The sequence below is a fragment of the Pithys albifrons genome, chromosome 20 (assembly GCF_047495875.1).
Source record: "Pithys albifrons albifrons isolate INPA30051 chromosome 20, PitAlb_v1, whole genome shotgun sequence".
In the NCBI taxonomy this organism is placed as follows: domain Eukaryota; kingdom Metazoa; phylum Chordata; class Aves; order Passeriformes; family Thamnophilidae; genus Pithys; species Pithys albifrons.
Genome location: NC_092477.1, coordinates 4,063,014 through 4,081,505, shown reverse-complemented (window position 1 = coordinate 4,081,505; position 18,492 = coordinate 4,063,014). Strand labels below are relative to the sequence as shown.

The following is an 18,492-nucleotide window of genomic DNA, read 5'->3' as shown; positions in this document are numbered from 1 at the left end:
CAAGGTAGAAAATAAAATAATAATTTTTTTAAAAAGTCAACTGTGAATTTTGAAGCATTTTCATCAAAGGGAAGCTACAGGAAACCCCTGCAAATGGCTCGAAGCCTCTTCCCCCCAGGCCAGTGCTCTCCCCTCGTTGCTCCATCAGCACCCAGGGGCACCCACCGGGCACCCACCCACCCATTCATTCCCACCAGCCCACGACTCCACCCAGCCAACTTAGCACCAACTCCACGGCAAAGTGTCAATACCTCCATTTTTTTTGTGTGTATGTGTGTGCGTGTTGGGTTTTTTTGCCCTCCCCTCCCTTAAATCCAGAGCAAACTTCCCTTTCTGCTCACCCTCCCCATGCCCCATCCGTCCGCTCCCGATTGGCAGGGAAATCCTATACCCACCCTCCCCGCCGAGAAATGTCTGCTCTTGCAGCAGTCCCAACAAAGCCAACTGCCAAGCACACGCTGCTTCACAATAAAAGTCTCACTCGCTCCATTTATTTTTCTCCTCCTTTCCCCCTTTCCCGCAGCCCTCTGCCTCCATCCCCTCGCCGACCCCAGAGTGATTATTAACCATCCGTGCCTGGAGACCCTCCATAAAGAGCACACCCCACCAGCCACCAAGCGTTATTGCCCCCTCCCCTCCCCAACTCAACCCCTTTATTTTGGGTTTCGAGGGGAAGAAAAAATTAATGCATCTGAAGAAAGACTGATTGGGTCTTTGAAAGGGCTTTAAAAAGCCATGAGGAGCCAAGCAGAGGAGCAACTGCTGGTTTAGTTTTTTCCTCTCTGCCTCTGTTTACAAGAAAACAGCCTTCCTCTCCTCCATGAGGTCTTTGGAGGGGATGGAAGACAGGTCAGACCAGCCAAGGAAAGGCTCTGCGGCATTTCCAAACACATGATGACTTACAAGCTACAGTGGTGCCTTTAAACAAAAAAAAAAAAAAAAAAAAAAAAAAGCCCACCAAAAAAAAAAAAAAAAAGAAAAAAGGAAAAGAAGAGGAAAAAGAACAAAGCTGGGAAACACAGAAAGGGCTTTCTCAGCCTCCTCCATGGCGTTTGCATCAGCCATCCGGGTGCCCTTCGCAAAGGTCCAAACAGGTTTTATAGGCAAAGACAACACATGCACAGCAAAACTCCAACATATTGCAGCTTACCAAGCCCAGGGGACCAGAGTTACATCATGAGCCCGAGCCGTGTCCTCTCCCGGCAGCCCGGGGAGGAGCACAGGCTGAGGTGCCAAGATGTCTACCTTCACCAGGGTCTCTTTTTTTTTTTTTTTAATGTCTTAAAAATCAACGGTGTGGGAACCTGAGGCTTGGCAGCAGAGTTGCTGCGAGCACAGCCCTGCAGCCAAGGCAGGTCGACCTGGAAGAGGGCTGGGAGCAGGAGACCCCTCCAAGTGCCTGTTCCCATCTGGGGCAGCGGATGCACCAACACAGACCTGGTGGGACAGGCAGGACTGACCCTGCCTGGAAGGCTCCAGCAGGGAGGTGACACCAACCCCTCAAAGGTGACACCAACCCCTCCCAGGTGACACCAACCCCTCCGAGGTGACACCAACCCCTCCCAGGTGACACCAACCCCTCAAAGGTGACACCAACCCCTCCAAGGTGACACCAACCCCTCCCAGGTGACACCAACCCCTCCGAGGTGACACCAACCCCTCCCAGGTGACACCAACCCCTCTGAGGTGACACCACCGGGCCCTGCTCCCCACGCACAGTTCGGACACAGCTCCAGGGAAAGCTCCCACCCAGCACAGCAGAGACAAAGCTCTCAACAAATGATGCAACCCCAGCAGCAGATTCTTATTCACTCATTTTAACCTCCTTCTCCTGAAAAAAAAATCAAAATAAATAAAACTAATGCGACCCAAACCAGCCTGCTCATAATAACCTCTGCCTTAAAGAGCAGACAAACATTTTGTAGTTAATTATATAGGAAGCAATGATTAAGAGAATGCTTGTAGAGAGTGTTTCTTTTGTAGGCACGGGAAGGCTGCTTGTTTTGGATCTCAGCACTGCTCAGGTCCTGCTGTGCATGGGCAAGGCCTGGGATCACAACCCATGGGGACACTGACCACGGGCCTGTCATTAGAACCAACAGCAGCATTTGATCTGGAGAAGGAAGGAAACACAACCACCAGCATTCCAGGCCTACAAAGCAGGCACCAGTCTCAAAGCTCCTTTTCATTTTTCAGGTTAAGGCCACTTCCTTATAAGCCTCATGCAATCATGTGAACATGGAATTTTATCTGCAGCTCACAACAAGCACTGCCCTCCGCCTGAAGTCTGTCCCCAACCAAATCAAATTCTTTGCAATTCTTTTGTCTCCTGGACTCCTTTCATCCACACTCTTTCCCATAGAAAAGAAACATTTCTTTCTCAACCCCCATGTCCTCTCTCAACCCCCATGTCCTCTCTCCTATTCCAGCCACACACACACACGTCAACTCCAGAAAAGGGGAAGCGGAGACAGAGGCGCAAGTCCCTGCATGCAACAGCTGGGAACACGGAGACACGTGCATGAAACACAACAGGACTTAAAGGGAGTCCTGCTAAGACAAGGCATTCCACGATGGCGTGCAGGCTCCAGACAAGGGGGGTCTGCAGAGCCCGTGCCCTCCTGGAAAGGGGAGATCAGTTTACACTTCCTCGCTGCTTCCAGGCCGGGAAGCGCCGGTCCCATCTAGCTGCCTCCCAGTAGAGTTAAAGCCAGTGCAACTTGTGTGTGCAGGCAAGTGTAAATCCAGAGCAGACAAAGGCATCCCCTCCTTCCACGGGCTGAGGGGAGCAAGGAGTCCAGCTGCTCCTGCCTTCTCCTGGCACCCGGGAGGGGAGGGGGGGAGGAAAACCCTAAAATGGAAACCAACATTCATCACTATCTCTAGCAGAAGCAAACCAGCCACTTCAGCAACACCCAATCCCCAGGAAGGCTGAGCCAGGACAAAACCATAGCACCAAGAGGAGCCTGGAGCCAGCAGGTTCCAGCAGCCCAGAGCTGAGGAGCTGGAGGGCAGCTCTCCCCCATCCAAGGGGCTCCAGTACCTCTTCATCCTCCTCCACGCTCCTCTTCCTCCCACCCCCAAACCACCACAGCCAGCGGCGCAGCTCCTTCTCCCCCTGCCCATCCTGATGGCACCCCCAGAAAGGGCACATGGGGCAGCAGAGAGGAGGGAAAGCCCCCCATGGCCTTCCCATGGGCTCAAGAGGACCTGGCTGGGCTACCCAAACCACCTCCACCTGGGTCACCTCCAGCCGTCGAGCGGCCACAGCGCCTGCAAGCCAGGAAAGCACACAGAGGAGAAAGGGGGGAAAAGAAGACAAAATAATAATAAAAATAATCATCATCATCAAACTTGCACCCTCGGGCCTGCCCTCTAAGAACTACAGCAAAACCTCACCAAGGCCTTACTCTCCTGGAGGGCGAGAAAGCGACAGAGCGCTGCCCAGCGCCCGAAGTCCTGGAGGTGGGAGATCCTCACACCCTCTCCTCCTCCATGGCCTACGGGCTTCGTCCCCGGCGTGGGGCCTGGTTTTTCTGCTCTGTCATTAAGAGTGGAGCCTGGTCTTTTCCTTCAATCCCAAGAATTGCACGGAATTAGATCATCTTTCTGGCTCGCCTCCCCCTACAGGCAGCTCCCGAGCATGCTCAGCGCGGCCGCGCTGCCATTTCATAACCGCATTGTTTACGGACACACGGCCCTGCCATCTTTTGCCAGGGACACAGGGCCCCCAGCCCTGCCACCGACACCCCCCTGGGGCCAGGCAAGCTGCAAAGGCAGCCAAAGGAGCAGCCTGCGAGGGGTTATGGTGGTGGTTTGGTTGTTTTCCGGTTGGTTTTTGTTTCTATTTTTGCCTTTTTCCTCCTTGATTTAGGTCAAAATGCACCTGCTTTGGAGGGTGAGGTGAAGCCCTTTGGTGGGCTGGGGGGTTGTGGGGAGGAGAGGTCTGGCAGAGCTCGGTGTAAAATGCCAGCCATGATTTTTAGCTTCTTCGAATCACAACTGTGCTTCGATGTCACCTAAAAATATAATAGCCAGCCCAGTCTGCCATCCTCTGCCGAGCCTTCCTCTGTGAGAAAAGGCTGGGAAATATGGTATTTCCCTTAAATAAACAAGTTGGCTTAGTCCCAGCACATACAGTTTTCTCCTTTAAATGCAAACCAGAGTATTTTTGCAGGCACACAGGAAAATGAGGAGAGGAGGAGGGGAAATGTTCCTCATTTAACACCAAGAACTCCATGAAAAGCCTTGCGAGGTTGCTCAGAGCCCTCTCCCCGTCTGTGCTGATCATACTTTACAGGTGAAAGAAGCTCTGACTTATGACAGAGAGAAAATGCCAGAAGAGCTGGAGGTTTCCTCATCCTTGGAACAAGGACAAGTTGTGAAAAGCTTCCTTTGCAAGAGGCTCTGTGCTGCTCCAGCACAGTATGGCAGCGTTGCAGGGAGGACACTGGCACATCAGATCTTCTTAACCCCCACTGCCTCGATCCTTCTCCATGTCCTTCCCCCTCCTGATGGGGACTGAAGGAAAAGGATAAATAAATCACCTGGTTTGGGAGAAGCAAGCTGTCGTGTTGGAGGCCAGAGTGTTTTTTTAAAACCTTGCTCTACATTTTTTCTTTCTTTTTTTAAGGCTATTTTCCAATTAGCTCGTACAGTTTGAGAGCTTCGCTCCTGCTGCTTTCCTGACTACTGTAAATCCTGGCAGGCAGTGATGCCCCACTGCCCATCCTCCTCCTCTGCCCCCCTCCGGGACCAAGACCACCCTACAGCAAAGCCAGAAGGTTCTGTCCACCCAAGAGACCACGGAGCACAGGGAGGGACAGACCCCTCCAAACACAAGGGAACAAAAGGGTCTGCAAAGAAGGGTTGGCACCAAAACTCTGAATTCAGAAGACTCACAAATAACTGGCTGAAAATGCTGGTTAAGGACTGTAAATTCAGGATTCACTTCCAAATCCCTGACATTCCATGTCACTGCAGGAACATATGGTCCCCCAAGCCTCACAAGCAGGGAGCAGTGCCCCGAGCCTTTCGAGTGACCCAAACACATGGTCACCTTCCCACTGTGGCCATTCCTCAACCGCTCTCGGCCCCAGGAGCGGGAAGGTGAGAAGGAAAAACTTCAGGGAAAAGCAGCAAAAGGAAAACAAAGAGGAGCAGCAGGAATCAAGCCAGCCCTCCCCCAGACCAGCTGGCCACGAGAGTGAAGCTCCTTAAAACTCCTTGTTTACCTGAATAAAGCAACTCCCTGCCATGGCATGAGATGCACATGATCCTTCTTCCTTAGGGGATGGCACCACATGGGAGAGATCAGGGGAAAAGGGCTCCCATGCCAGCAAAAAGAGCCCTGGGACAACCAGCCCTGCCCAAGCCCCCAAATCATGGAGCTGCCTCTGCTCCCCTGCCCAGGGCTGGTTTCACAGGGGTTCAGTAGCAGGAATACACCCCATGGTAGCCACAGAGCCCAGCTCTGCCCAAAGCGCTCAAGGATGAGGGGAGAGCTCATGCTGGCACTGAAAAGCACATCAAATACACCAAACAGACCAAACCCAAGACCTGAAGGCCCCACCTTGGCCTCTTAACCCTTGCTGAGAGGCAGTGCCAAGCCCAGACCTCAGCTGCTCTCTTCCCTCCAAAGTAGGTCAGACTTTCCTGCAGCTCTGCAGACGCTTTCAAAGGGCCCCAACGGCAGGGACGGAGCGTTGGGCGCTGTCACATCACTGTCACCGTGTCACCACCACACAGCAGCACACCTTGCACACCTCAGCGGATTTTTGGTTGTCTCCTCAGCCTTCACGGAACGCAAAGCCCATTTTCTCCCTGGGTGGAGCTGCTCAGGCAGCAGCAGGTCAAGGCCTCTGCTCTTCACTGGTTAAAAGAAATCTCATCTCTCTCCTCGTCACTTCTGAGGCCTTTTCATTTCGCTCACATCTTCCAGATGATGAACTATGAGTGCATTTATAGTCCAGTGCAGATATGAGAGATATTCAGATTAGGTATCACAGATTGTCCTGTGAGCTCCCTAATCTTTTAAGTGCCATCTTCACATCTTGCTCCTTGACTGAAAACTCAATATTGTGGCAGCTCCGGGGCTCTCCCTGGGGCACAGCAAGCTCAGGACAGCGTTTTGCAGGGATGTCCAAACTCCCCACAGCTCTGGGACCTTCAGTGTCCATCCCAAATCCCACCGAGGTCGGTGGCAGCCAACAGAGCTGTCTGCAGGTAACACAAACCACACCAAAAAAAAAAAAACAACAAACAAACAAAAAAAAAAAAAAACCAACACCAAAAAAACCCAAAAAGCCCATGGCAGGGCCAGGGGGGCCTGAATTTTAGGCACTTTTAAAATATGTTGCAGACGTGGGCCTCCTGCCATGAAATCAATCACGGATGTTTCATTTTAACCAGCTGTTCCCTTGGATTGCTACAATGAAATTAAAAAAAAATAACAAAGAGGGGAGGAAGTCACCCCAAAATAAAGAGGCCTGTTTCTTGCTGGGAAAATATTGTTGCCTCTTGCATCCATGTGAAGAAAATGAGCCATAGGCAGAAGCTGTCAAAGGGGATCCAGCCATGTGGCCACAGGCCCTCTCCTCCCCTCTGGAAGTTCAGTCTTCAATCAGACACCCCAGGCTTTGTCCTTCTCCTTACAAGAGCTACACAAGCAGGGAGGGCTCCTGAGAGAATTTTCCAGAAACTTCACACTTAAAAAAAACTTTTAAAAGCACAAACCAACCCTAAAAACACACCAAAAAAAAAAAACCCAGCCCCAAAGAAGCCTCCCCACCCCAGAAGACAAACCAAAGGCCACCCCCAGATGGGAGGAAACAAAGCCCGAGGTTTCCCGGAGCGACGTCGGATGCTGAAGCCCCCACAGCCCATGGCACAGCACCTGGAATGCCCGTGCCAGCGGGAAGGAGCCCGGCTGGGCAGCAGGAGGGAGGAATATTGCAACAAATAAATAAATAAATAAAGCAGCCCAGCCATGATTCCCCAAACTCTGTTCCTCCTCTCCAAGGCTTGTCCTTCCCCGGCAGGACGCCAGCCTGTGTGCCAGGGCGCGGGCGCCGGGCGGACCCTGCGGTACCTGCGGGCAGCTGTTGTCTTCTTCTGGTGAAGACTCCAAGAGTTGAATATTCCAGATCCTCATGAGCAGTGATTCAGTTTCTGCTCATGTGATAAAGCTCCCTCTACAGAGTGAGCATGCCCAGAAGAGCCCATTTCACTGCTCCCTCCAAGCTGCAGCCATTTCACAGAGAACCTGCCGGCTCCAGGGCGTCCATTGGAGCGCGATTATCCCGGGCATCCCTGGGACGCACCGGCAGTGCAGATCATCTGTCAACTTTCTGACAGGGTGCCAGGCCTCAAAACTGATCACTTGCCTGAAAAAAAGAGAAAGCTTTTTAAACCATAGGGCGAGGTGTGCTGTCTCATGGCCTTCAAGAGTAGCACTTGTCTGTGGGAAAAGGAGAGGCAGGAGGGATGGAGAGGGATTCTCTGTGTGTTGGGGATGCTCCTGTGCTGATTCTGTCAGCACAAACAAAGCCCCCGACCTCGGAGCACTGGGGTGAAGGCACATGGGTTAAATTGCTGCTGTGAGAAGAGTCCAACTGCAAGTGCATTCAAGATCAGAACTGCTGAGCCAAAAGGGAGCTAATTTTCATTTTGGGGATTAATAAGACAACCTGACCTAGTATAGGTGACCTTAAAAGGGTATCACACAGTCATTGAAAAGGGGAAGGGGGGAATGGAATGAGTGGACATCCTCATGGATCCCTGAAGAAGGGACAGTGCACTACGAGGTGCAGGAGCTCTGAGCCCAGCCTATGTCAAACCCTACGATACAGCTGACCCAGCCAGCAAGATAAAAGAAGAAATTTTAGCTTCAAAATAAAAGTAGTTTGTCTCTGTTCCACTTAACAATTAAGCATAAACTCTTGGCAACCTCCATATCTGCTCAGGCTCCCAGTGAAACTGCCAGAGGAGCTCACAGGAACATCTGTAAGCAGAGATCGGCTGGAAGGGATTCAGGCAAGGCTGGCATTTATGGGAGGCAGGAGCAGGAGGCTGCAGGAGCTGGAGAACCTCCCCCCTGAGCAGGGGGAGGGCGACCAACAACCCGGGACAAGAGGCCAGGAGGAAAAGGAAGCTCTCAAATGGCCTGTGGCACCACCCGCCAGCTCTTGGCCAAAGGGAAAACAGTTTTCCCGAAGAGAAGAGCACAGAGGATCGTTCTCTTTAAGAGCCAGAGTTCTCTTTAAGAGGAGAAATCAAAATGAAGACGAGCAGAGTGTAATGTGGCACAGTGAGCTGGGGAGGGCAGGGAGCAGCCTGTGCTGTAGGGAGGGAAAAGGCCATTCAAATCCACAGGGAGGTTTGGAAGAGCCCAAGGATGATGTTTGCCCTGTCCCAGCACCCAACACAGGCAGGAGAGTTCAGGCCCTCAGCCATGGCCTGCTCTGCCAGGCTGGAAACATCCACGAGCCACGTTTCCTCCAGCCCAAGCAGCTATTTCCAGGCACATCTGCAGAGCTGCAATAATTAAAGCAGCAAAGAGCTGCTATGGATCTGTCTTGGCTACGAGGACGTTGTTCTTCTCTCCACACTCTGGAGAAGTTTCACTACTAAACAGTTAAAACACACAAGGCTAAATCGAGCTGACTGAAATTCATCAGGAAGGAGTATCTGAGGTGACAGGATAAAGCAAGGATCGCTCTTTCACCCACTGGGTTTTTGTTTGATGTGAATCTTGAGTTTTAATATACACAAAATTAGATTTTCCTGCCCTTTCTCTCAGTCACTGAGAGGTGTAGAGGTAACTCACTTAAGATAAATTCAAAAATCCCCAAACAAAAGCAACAACCTCTGACTACGTTGTATTATCCACAGCATCAAAAGATTACTGCAGTTCAAACCAAAGATGGCTTTAAAACAGTTGATGTGCTGCCCTTCCTTGCAGCATGAAATTACCAAGTTTTCATTAAACCCCCAGAAATAGAAACAAAGATATTAACAAAGGCAGTGTCAATGATTCACCACAGTCAACATTCCCTTTCAGAGATAAAATAAGGATGGAGAACAGCCCCAGCCTCCCTGCACAGGCAGAAGGGTAACACTCCAAACTGCAGATCCACACCAGACATGCTTTCACTGCTGGGGTTAAAGATACATTGAGAGCAGATGCTACAGAAGACACTTCCCACATCTCATGGCCATCCTTGAAACACCAAACACTGTTTAGAAACAAAAAGGAAAAAGCAAAGGGTATTGCAAATGCTTCACCAACCAACTTGAGCAAAATGATAGCTGGGCATTGTAGCAGCAGCTCTGCACAATCCCTGTCACAGGGATGGCTGGGGGGTCATCAGCAAGGCCTTTGGTTTCTGTCATCCCAAAGGAGAAGAAGCTTCCAGGGCACAGGACTCCTGTGCCCAAGCAGGGTCTGTCAGCTGTTTGAGAGGTGCCTCCTGCTCAGGACTGCCAGGACCCCCAGCTCCCCTCCTTTGCAGGCAGTCACAGCCCCATCTCCACACTGGCAGTGGCAGGGGTGTTGCTGAGGATGCAGGATGAGAACAAGCCCATGCCCCATGAAGCTGTGCCCTTTATTTCACCCAAGTGCAGTTTTCCCACCATGCCAGTACGAGCCAGCCCCACACCCCCTTTCCAAACATCCTTCCAGGGACCACAGATGACAAGGTATTTTCACTCCGTGGCTCTCTGGCCTCCTTTCTGACTCAAGACTCAAACATCCCTTGCAGAAATCCCCCATTTACAGGAAGGAGGCAGCAGCACAACAACTTCCTTTCACAAAGGACATCGGGTTCCTCGGGGCTTTTGCTTAGTGACACCATTATGTCCAGCATTTTCACAGCTCCCTTGCAGAGGAAGCACAAGTGGGAGGCAAGGGGAGATGTTTCTTGCTATAGGAAGAACAGCATTTAGCTCTGCAAAATACAGAGGGTTTTCCTTATTTCCAGCAGGCTTTTCTTCCTGACTGCTCAGTTGATCTGATGCTTCCTTCAAGACTCTTCAGAAGAGATTCCAAAAACACAACAAGCTGAAGGGAGTTTGGATATAAAATGAAAACTTCTGCTGGAATCTTGATTTAACTCTGCATTGTTATAAACCACTCTCCAGCTCCACTACAAGCTGTTCAAACGCTCCCTTCCCTCCTCAGCCATTATACACATTTCTCAGCCCCAATGTCCCAAGTCACACTGGTGGGCTCAGCATCCTCCAAGGGAGCCCCAGTGTCCACCTCCAGGCCCAGGTAATGGCCTTGAAAGAGCATTAATGCACCCTTCTGGAATCACAGCTTTCCCTGTCTCCCAAAACCTGTTTTCCCCCCACAAAGTTTTCAAGCCATTTTCCCTCCTCCCCTTTTCCCCAGCACAGCTGAAAACTGTTTTTACTTAATAGGAAATGTGAAATGTTCCCTGGGATGCTGCATTGAGTACATCACACACACACCAAGAAGAAAAGGAAAAAAAGGAGAAAAAAAGGAAGAAAGGAAAAGAAAAGAAAATCCACATCCTATTGGGCAGCAATTGAGATGGGAGCTCTCTGGGAGACGTTGCTATGTTTTGATAAGAATCTGTATTGAGTATTTCATTTACAGGGCAATCCTAGAAGTTTATTTAGCAGCATATTGGCCAGACAGCTGTAATTTAGAACATGCTGTATTCCTAACAGTTCCCAATTATAAATTCCTTCAGTTTTAACTTATAGCTCCTTCTATTTTGGAAACCTAAAACCACCATTTCTCAGCTATGGTGTAGCCAGAGCTTCTACTGCACAAACCCAGCCTTGCTGGAGAAGGGTCCTAAATCCAGCAGCCCACCCTGGCACGGAAGGATCCTCACTCCCACCACCCTCCCTGCTCTACAGACCAATGTTTCACTGCTTCCCTTGGGCACCCAGCCCCATGGCAGTGCCAAGGCACCCTGCTCACCCACAGTGCCCTGGGAAATGGCTGTGCACATTCCAGCTCCTCCTGCTGCCACCAGCGCCGGAGCGTGGGCATGGAGGTGCCAAGGAGCCTCATGTGCTCAGCCTGGCCCTGGTCTTTGACCTCACACCTATTTTTTTAAGGATTAAGGCACTGATGTGAAAATAAGCAAGTTGTTCACCGGAATCAGCGCTTCCCGATGCGTGTTCGTCTCTCCCCAGAGCAGGAGCTGCTATGGAATATCACCACTGATGCCTCCATGAGCAGTCCTGCTGACTTTATCCCATTTCCACAAGGAACAGAAGGAGCTGATGAACTCTCTGGAAACAAAGCTCCTGCCTCCATGCAAATATCAGTGGTAAAGAGGAGCGGAGAAACAGAGCATGATGTGTGTACGGAATTGGCTCTACAGAAGCTGCTTCTCAGCAACTGCCATAAGGTGGCAGTGGGTCTTTAAGGCTCCCTTACACCTTCACACAGCACAATAGGAAATTAGCACACCAGTGGGTTTCCAGCATCTTGAAACCGTTTAAGCCAAATTTCCTCATCAAGGGAGCCTGACCATGCTTGAAAACTTAGGGCTGAGATCACCTCAGCACCAGAGTCACACCAGGAGAAAAAGCCACCTGAAAACCCACAAACACAACCCCCATCTCAGCCAAAGAAAATCAAACCCTTTCCCCTCTTGGTGTACAATCACAATGCCGTTTGTTTTCCATAAATGCTTTCCTTTGTGCATTCATCCAGCCATAAATAACTCAGCGACCATTAAGGAGCAAGAGAAGTTCTGTCTGGCCAGCAGGATTTTATGCAGACACCATACAAGCAAACCCAGTAAGCAAACTGGTCACCAGTTCAGCACAGGGCTGACAAAAGCACCAAGGAAGCATTGGGTACACAAGGAAGATGGAACTAGGCAATAAACAGGCAAGTTACTTTAGGTAATGAAGTGACTCTTCATGCAGAATGGGACGCAGCAATAAAATCAAATCTTTGCCAGTCACCCCCTGAATTACACAGTGAAAAGCAGCCAGAGTTGCCCTGAAGGAAGAGTTGATCTACCTGAAAGACAGGCTGTGATCACAGAGATTTCTGTTCATAAATCAAACACAACAACCCTGGAACACCCAAGCATTCCCAAAGCCCCGGGAAGAGCAAACCCCTCTCCTTACCTTCCCCTCCAGCCAGGCCAACACGGGGCTGGGCCCCCCAAACACACCTGCCATGTGCTGGGGCTTGTGGCCAACGTGCCCCCTGCCCCACACCAAGGCAGAGCTGCCCTACACCTCACCAGCACCAACACCCAGAGCCAAGGTCAATGTGTTATTGGCACTTCCCCACACAGAGAGCTGGTACAACTGGAGTCCATCAGCTGGTGCAGCACAAACCTGCTGGTGCTTACACATTCCTTGTAAAAAGCTGGCAAAGTCCAGGTGAAATCCAAGAGCCCAAAAGAGCACAACTCAGAGTCCCCTGCCTTCCCCCAGACCCACTTGCCAACACATCAAACCCCTGCAAGAAGCACAGAAAATCGCTCAGCCAAAGGAATCAACACACACATTCCCTCCTCTCCTTTGCCAGTTTGGAGGCAACTGATGTGGCAAGGTTTGTTTGCCATGACTGGAATGCAAAATAAGCCTGAAAAAGGGAGTTTGAGCTTGACATTCTTTCGCCCTCCCACCATCCCAGACAGATCTAGATCCAAACTGCGGGGCAGGTCCGAGCCCTGCAAGGCCTCCAATTAATAACAATTAGCGCAGCCCATGACGGAGAGGGGCTCACATGGCTTCCCACGTGAAGGCACAGCCCTGCCTGCTGTCACCTCGTGTCACCACGCTGACATTGCCCAGGTCCCCTGTCTCCTGGCAGCCAGCAAAGGTCAGCCCTGCAGAGCCCTCCCCGCGGAGCCGCAGGGAGCGTTTGAAGCCACTCGTGTCAGTGGTTTGACTGCGCTGCTTTTGAATCCATTCCAACAGTTCTTGCTCCATCCGTGCCCTCGCTGCCCCAGCCTGGGGGCACAGCAAGGCACCAGCTGGATGTGCCCTACCTGCATCCCGGCTGCCTCCAGGTCCTGACTCCAGGCCTATCCCTGCTCCAGCCACAAATCCATCTCACTCCATGGGTGCAGCCTCCACCCCGGAGCATGCTCAGTGCGGGCTGATCTTCAGCCATTTCAGAGCTTTAATGAAATGTAAGCATAAGGAAGTGTCATTAGCAAGCAGAAAAAAAAACTTTAAAAAAAAAATACAAATGGTGCAGGATTCATCCCAATCCGGCCAACCTTCCTCTTCCCATCCCCTGTCAAGGAGGTGAAGCTCTGGCTGCCAGGATTGCAGGAGTTTTCAGGCTGCAAGCATCTCGCTTTAGAACAAAAGCAAGGCAAATCCTGGCTCAGGCAAGCCTTGTGCTAAAGGAGCCTTTTTCCCAGTGACACCCAAACCAGGCGATTTGTCACTCTGGGCCTTCCATAAATGACAATATTTCATGAAATGTCATTAATATAATTTTTTTTTAACCCCAACGGGCTTCAACCGAGGCTTTTAGCTGGCAATGCAAATAGGGCTTCCCAGCCATCTTAAAGCTAAACCTATCCCAGCCTACCCTGATCTCCTTGAAGGTTATTTTAACTCTATTTGCAAGAAGGTTAAACAGAAAGAGGGGGAAAGAGACTGCAGTGTAACACACTTCACACTATGTTTTCCCAAGGACCTGAATTTTAAGAGGTTTGTTTTTCACTCCTCAGCCCTGAAATTCCTCCATCAATACCTTGTAGGACTCCTCGATGCAGTAGGACTGTTTCACAGAAGAATTAAGAGGGTTTTCTCTAATCCTTTCCAGCTTTCCAAACAAAAGATGCAAAGACACACAACAGCCCTGTACACTGTGAGTGATCTGCACGTGGTGCTTGACCAGTCCTTAAAACTTTGTATTGCCCAAAATATCCTTTGCTTGTCCCCTACAGATCCCTCCCAGCACTCTGAACTGCTCCAGAAAACAAAGATAGTTGGTGAAGCAGTTCAGCTTCACCAGGGCAAAAACATGGTTATTTAATCCCAACAAAGTTGGAATGTATATATCCTGTTCCTCATGTTGGGCCCAGGCCAAAACCAACTCTGGATGTTCAAATCCGTGAATTGTGTGTGCTCTGCCGAGCGATTTCGCTTCCTGTGCCCTCCTCTGCCATGCACATGCAGTGTCTGCTCCAGGGCTGGAGCTTAAAACTTATTAAAAAACACAACAAGTTAATTTATCAACACAACCTTTCAGAAAAAAAAAAAAAAAGATTTAAAAAAAAATTAGGGTGGTAGATGAACCCCAAACCAACTTCTTTCCTGAACCAAACTCCCAAGGGAATCACAACAGGATGAGCCTGAAGCCAAGTTAAAGCCAAGATTTTCATCAGGCCCCAGCACATCTGTGCCAGATGTACAACCCAAACAACTCCTGACGTTGTTCTCTCGTCCCTGCCCTGATAAATTCAGCCCAGTCCTCACCACCAAGCCACAGCTTTTTAGCAAATGCTTTGGGAGTGTGTTCCCAGCTGCCCCTGGAGCTCCAGGCAGCCTGGCAGCCAAGCTCAAATATTTCTAGAGCACAACACATTTGGTAAAGTGACCCAGGATAAACCATATTAATTCAGCCCAGAGCTCCCCTCAGACCTCTCCTCCTGCTGAAGGATGGCACTGAAGGGGCTGGTTGGCCCCGGGCTGCCCCTTCCCGGGGACCTCCATCAGGATGAATTCCCTGCACGCCACGCTGGGCAATCCCAGCTCCCACCCAGCACTTTCATTAAGCACAGATTGATAAACCCTGCCAACAAATTCTATTCCCATCCTCTCCCCTCACCCTTAAATTGGAGGTAGTTTAAAAATAATATGCAGACCATCAAATCCCGAGGCCTGTCTGCTGAATGGAGTGGTGTTTGCAACTCGCACAGCTCAAGCATGTCAAATTTGTTTCCTTGGAAACAAAGGCCAATTTGCAAGCATTGCTTTCTTCCTTTTCTTGATTTTATGTAACCAAGACATCCATACCTGCAGCTCTTGCTGATACAAAGGAATTAAAGCAGATTCGCTTACCAAAAGGCTTCATAGGAGAATTATTAATGTGTTTCACTAATGAACCATTGGTTTGCTGCACTAAGGGAAAACCACAGTTCATCACTATTTAAAGACTCTGTTTTCCCTCTATGATACACACACTCAAGGCATGGCATTTATATTGTTTCCTTGTGGACAGGTAGAAAAAAAAACCAGCAAAGCCAGAGTGATTTGCTTACCCTGAGCTACACACAGTGGTTCCAGGAGCAACCTACGAGGGAAATCCTGTCCTGCTCCCACCACATCCCTCCCAAGGACACACCAGCACAGCTCAGATGCACCTGCTTCCAACACAGGCTTGAAGACTCAACACAAGCTTAACAAAACACAAAGTGGTGACATCTTGTAGGTGTGTTTTGCCAGTTTTAATCCCAACTTTTTCCCACCGAGGCACACGGGAGGGAAGATGAAGGTGGATTTCTGTGCAGCCATAACTCTTCTCCCAGACCTGCTCCCATCACATCCTCCCTCTGAAGGCAGTAAATCCCGTGGTGATGACACACAACCCCTCTGTGAGGGCAGGAGAGAGGAGGGAGTGCCACAGTGGCAGAGCTGAGTTATCCAGAGGCTCCTTTGCAAAGGGAATCGGTGACTCCCTCCTCCGGAGCCTCCGTCAGGAATTACGAGAGCTCAGCACCTTTCACAGACCTGTCAGATGCAGCATAAAACTGACACTCAGGAGAACAGCACAGCAAATTATGGCTCCTCAAACATGCCCTCAGCACAGAGGTCATTCCCAGGCTGAGAATGGGGTGTCATCCCTCCCTGAGAAGGGTCTCCAAGGGAGCAGAGCCCCAGACATCTCCTGGTCCTGGTTATAGAATCACAGAATCATAGAACTGATTGGGTTGGAAAAGACTTCCAAAATCACCAAGTCCACTGGATTAGAAAAACCCAAGGGAGATGCACAAACAGAAGGTGACAGGAGCAAGAAGAACTTCCTTCCTCCACATGCCCCATTGATTCCCTGCCCCTGGAGAATCCCAGGCATTGCTGGAGACAGTGTCCAGCACTAAACCTGCTGTGAACTTTGGATGCTTCACAGCTCAAAGTCAGGCCTTGCACTGTGTGTCCAACACACCAGATATTCTAAAGAGGTTCCAGGCCTGGCAGTGCCACTCTCCTGACAGAGCAGCCTTGCTCTCCTCTTCCACGTGCTCACAGTAGGACCAATCCCCTGGAGGGCAATCTGTGAACAAAAAGCACCAAAAAAACCCCAAAGCCTGCAAAAATCCAGCAGAACCCTCACAGGGTCTCACCCTTGAGCTTGAATTCTTTTTAGAATGTTGATTTTTCAACATGGCTGAGCAGCACTCAGCATCACTAGAGTTACAGAATCGACTGGGTTGGAAAAGACCTCTGAGATCATCAAGTCCAACCCTTGGTCCAACTCCAGTCCCTTTACCAGATCATGGCACTCAGTGCCACGGCCAAGCTCAGCTGAAAAACCTCCAGGGATGGGGAATCCACCCCCTCTCTGGGCAGCCCATTCCAATCCCTGAGCACTCTCTCTGCAAAGAATTTCTTTCTGCTCTCCAACTTCAATTTTCCCTGGCAGAGCTTGAGCCCATCGTGCCCCCTTGTCCTATTGCTGAGTGCCTGGGAGAAGAGACCAACCCCCACCTGGCCAGAACTTCCCTTCACGAGCTCAGAGTTCCATTCCTGCTGCTGTTAGGGAATCCTGGAAGCAAATCCCCCAGGCTACCAACAATGGGCACCCTTTGCCAAGTGTTGTAATTACTTCATTTTATTCTCACCAATTGTCTCAAGGAGTTTTGGAGACTTCTGAATGAGTTCTGGGAGAAGACCAAGGAAAATCATCTAGTTCTTCCTGGTAAAAAGCAGAGCATATATTGAAAAAAAGCATCTAAACATCACCAGGTTGCAAAGAACTAGGTAGACACATGGTGATTTTATTATATAAATAAAAATAATTAGGACTTATAAAGCAATTTATAAGGTGAGAATAGCAATTAGAGGTGAGAATAGTAGGCAATATTAATGTATCCACTTTTGGGAACATCAAGGCTTGGACAATTGACTGTCAAAACTTTCTGGAGTCTTCCTTCACAGATGTAGGAAGGAGAGGAACATGGTACAGGAGGACTAGATGTGAAATCATGTTCTCCTGCTGATAACCTTGGCTGGCCAAGCTGGGCCAGCAAGGAATGTCTTGGGACAGCCCATTAAGGATGAGTCAAATTTGAATTTCTGTGAAGTTTGAGCACTTCAACCTCCCTTGAAAAAAATCCCACCTCCATTGTTTGGAAACAACCAGAAAACCTCATGCACGTAAGAAACAAAACAGTGTTTTCTCCCTCTAATATTCCCTGTAACAAACATCTTTTTGGAGGGGAGGAGAGAGGATTTATGCAGAACAGTGACCCTGCAATCACTGAGGAGCCCTTTATGCCCCTTGCCAAGTATGAAGGAGGGCAGATGCCACATGGGTGAATCTGTGACACCAGGACACAGGCCAGACCCACAAGGGGAGTCAGACACGTGGGAATCCATCAACAGGAGCAATAAATTCAGAGAAGTTCCTTAGAAATGTTTAGTCAGATAACTGGGCTGCAAGTCAAAGCCCTGGGGCGAGGGCACGAGCTCCGTTACGGGATTTCAGTGCAGATGCATCGAACACCTGGCAAAGGCTGGGCTGGAAAGATTGGCTCAAACACAAGGAAACACCAAAATAGAGGGAGATGACACCACTTCCTAACAGATTTAACTATTGCAGGTATGGGAGGAACAACGAGCCAAGAGATGCTGTGAGCCACAAGGATGTCTGGAGACATCTGAACTCAGGTTTAACGCTGGGATGACAGACATGGGATTTATTGTATTGCCCAGGGCATTAAACCATCTCTGTGCTTGGGTTTCCAGAGCTACATTGCAAGGCCTTGCTGTATTCCAGAGGACAAACATGAGGACAGCACACAGAGCTCAAGGTTAAGGCTGCTGGGCTCATTCTGATGCCTCCCCACACCAACGCTCTGAAACAAAAAAATACATTTTAAATCAAGAGTCACGCACTGAATTTGGGTGGCCAGTTCAGACAGAGGTTTTCAAACCTATTTTTAGTTGGAAAGGACCCACAAGGCCCATCCAGTCCAACTCCTGGCCCTGCACAGACACCCAGCAATCCCACCCTGTCCCTCAGAGCATTGTCCAAACCCTCCTGGAGCTCTGGCAGCCTTGGGGCTGTGCCCACTGCCCTGGGGAGCCTGGTCAGTGCCCACCACCCTCTGGGAGAAGAGCCTTTCCCTGAGATCCAACCTGACCCTGCCCTGGCACAGCTCCAGCCATTCCCTGGGTGCTGTCCCTGCCCTGACACAGCTCCAGCCATTCCCTGGGTGCTGTCCCTGCCCTGGCACAGCTCCAGCCATTCCCTGGGTGCTGTCCCTGCCCTGGCACAGCTCCAGCCATTCCCTGGGTGCTGTC

The 18,492-nt window shown here is 50.2% G+C and overlaps 1 protein-coding gene across 10 annotated transcripts in view; it reads right to left on the bottom strand.

Moving 5' to 3' along the window:
* The window catches only part of LOC139680991 (histone-lysine N-methyltransferase EHMT1-like), a 141,355-nt gene that overhangs the window by 78,107 nt on the left and 44,756 nt on the right, over positions 1 to 18,492 (bottom strand). For 5 of the 10 annotated variants that reach the window (XM_071574059.1, XM_071574067.1, XM_071574069.1 and 2 more), the window contains exon 2: positions 7,091 to 7,385. The exons of 2 other annotated variants lie outside the window; for them this stretch is intronic. In XM_071574059.1, coding sequence (XP_071430160.1) covers positions 7,091 to 7,153 — 63 coding nt within the window. In that variant the 5' untranslated portion in view covers positions 7,154 to 7,385. Of the gene's footprint in view, positions 1 to 341; positions 360 to 3,399; positions 3,570 to 7,090; positions 7,386 to 12,998; positions 13,079 to 18,492 lie in introns of those variants that run through there. 3 more of the 10 variants (XM_071574063.1, XM_071574070.1, XM_071574062.1) reach the window with 3 other exon arrangements.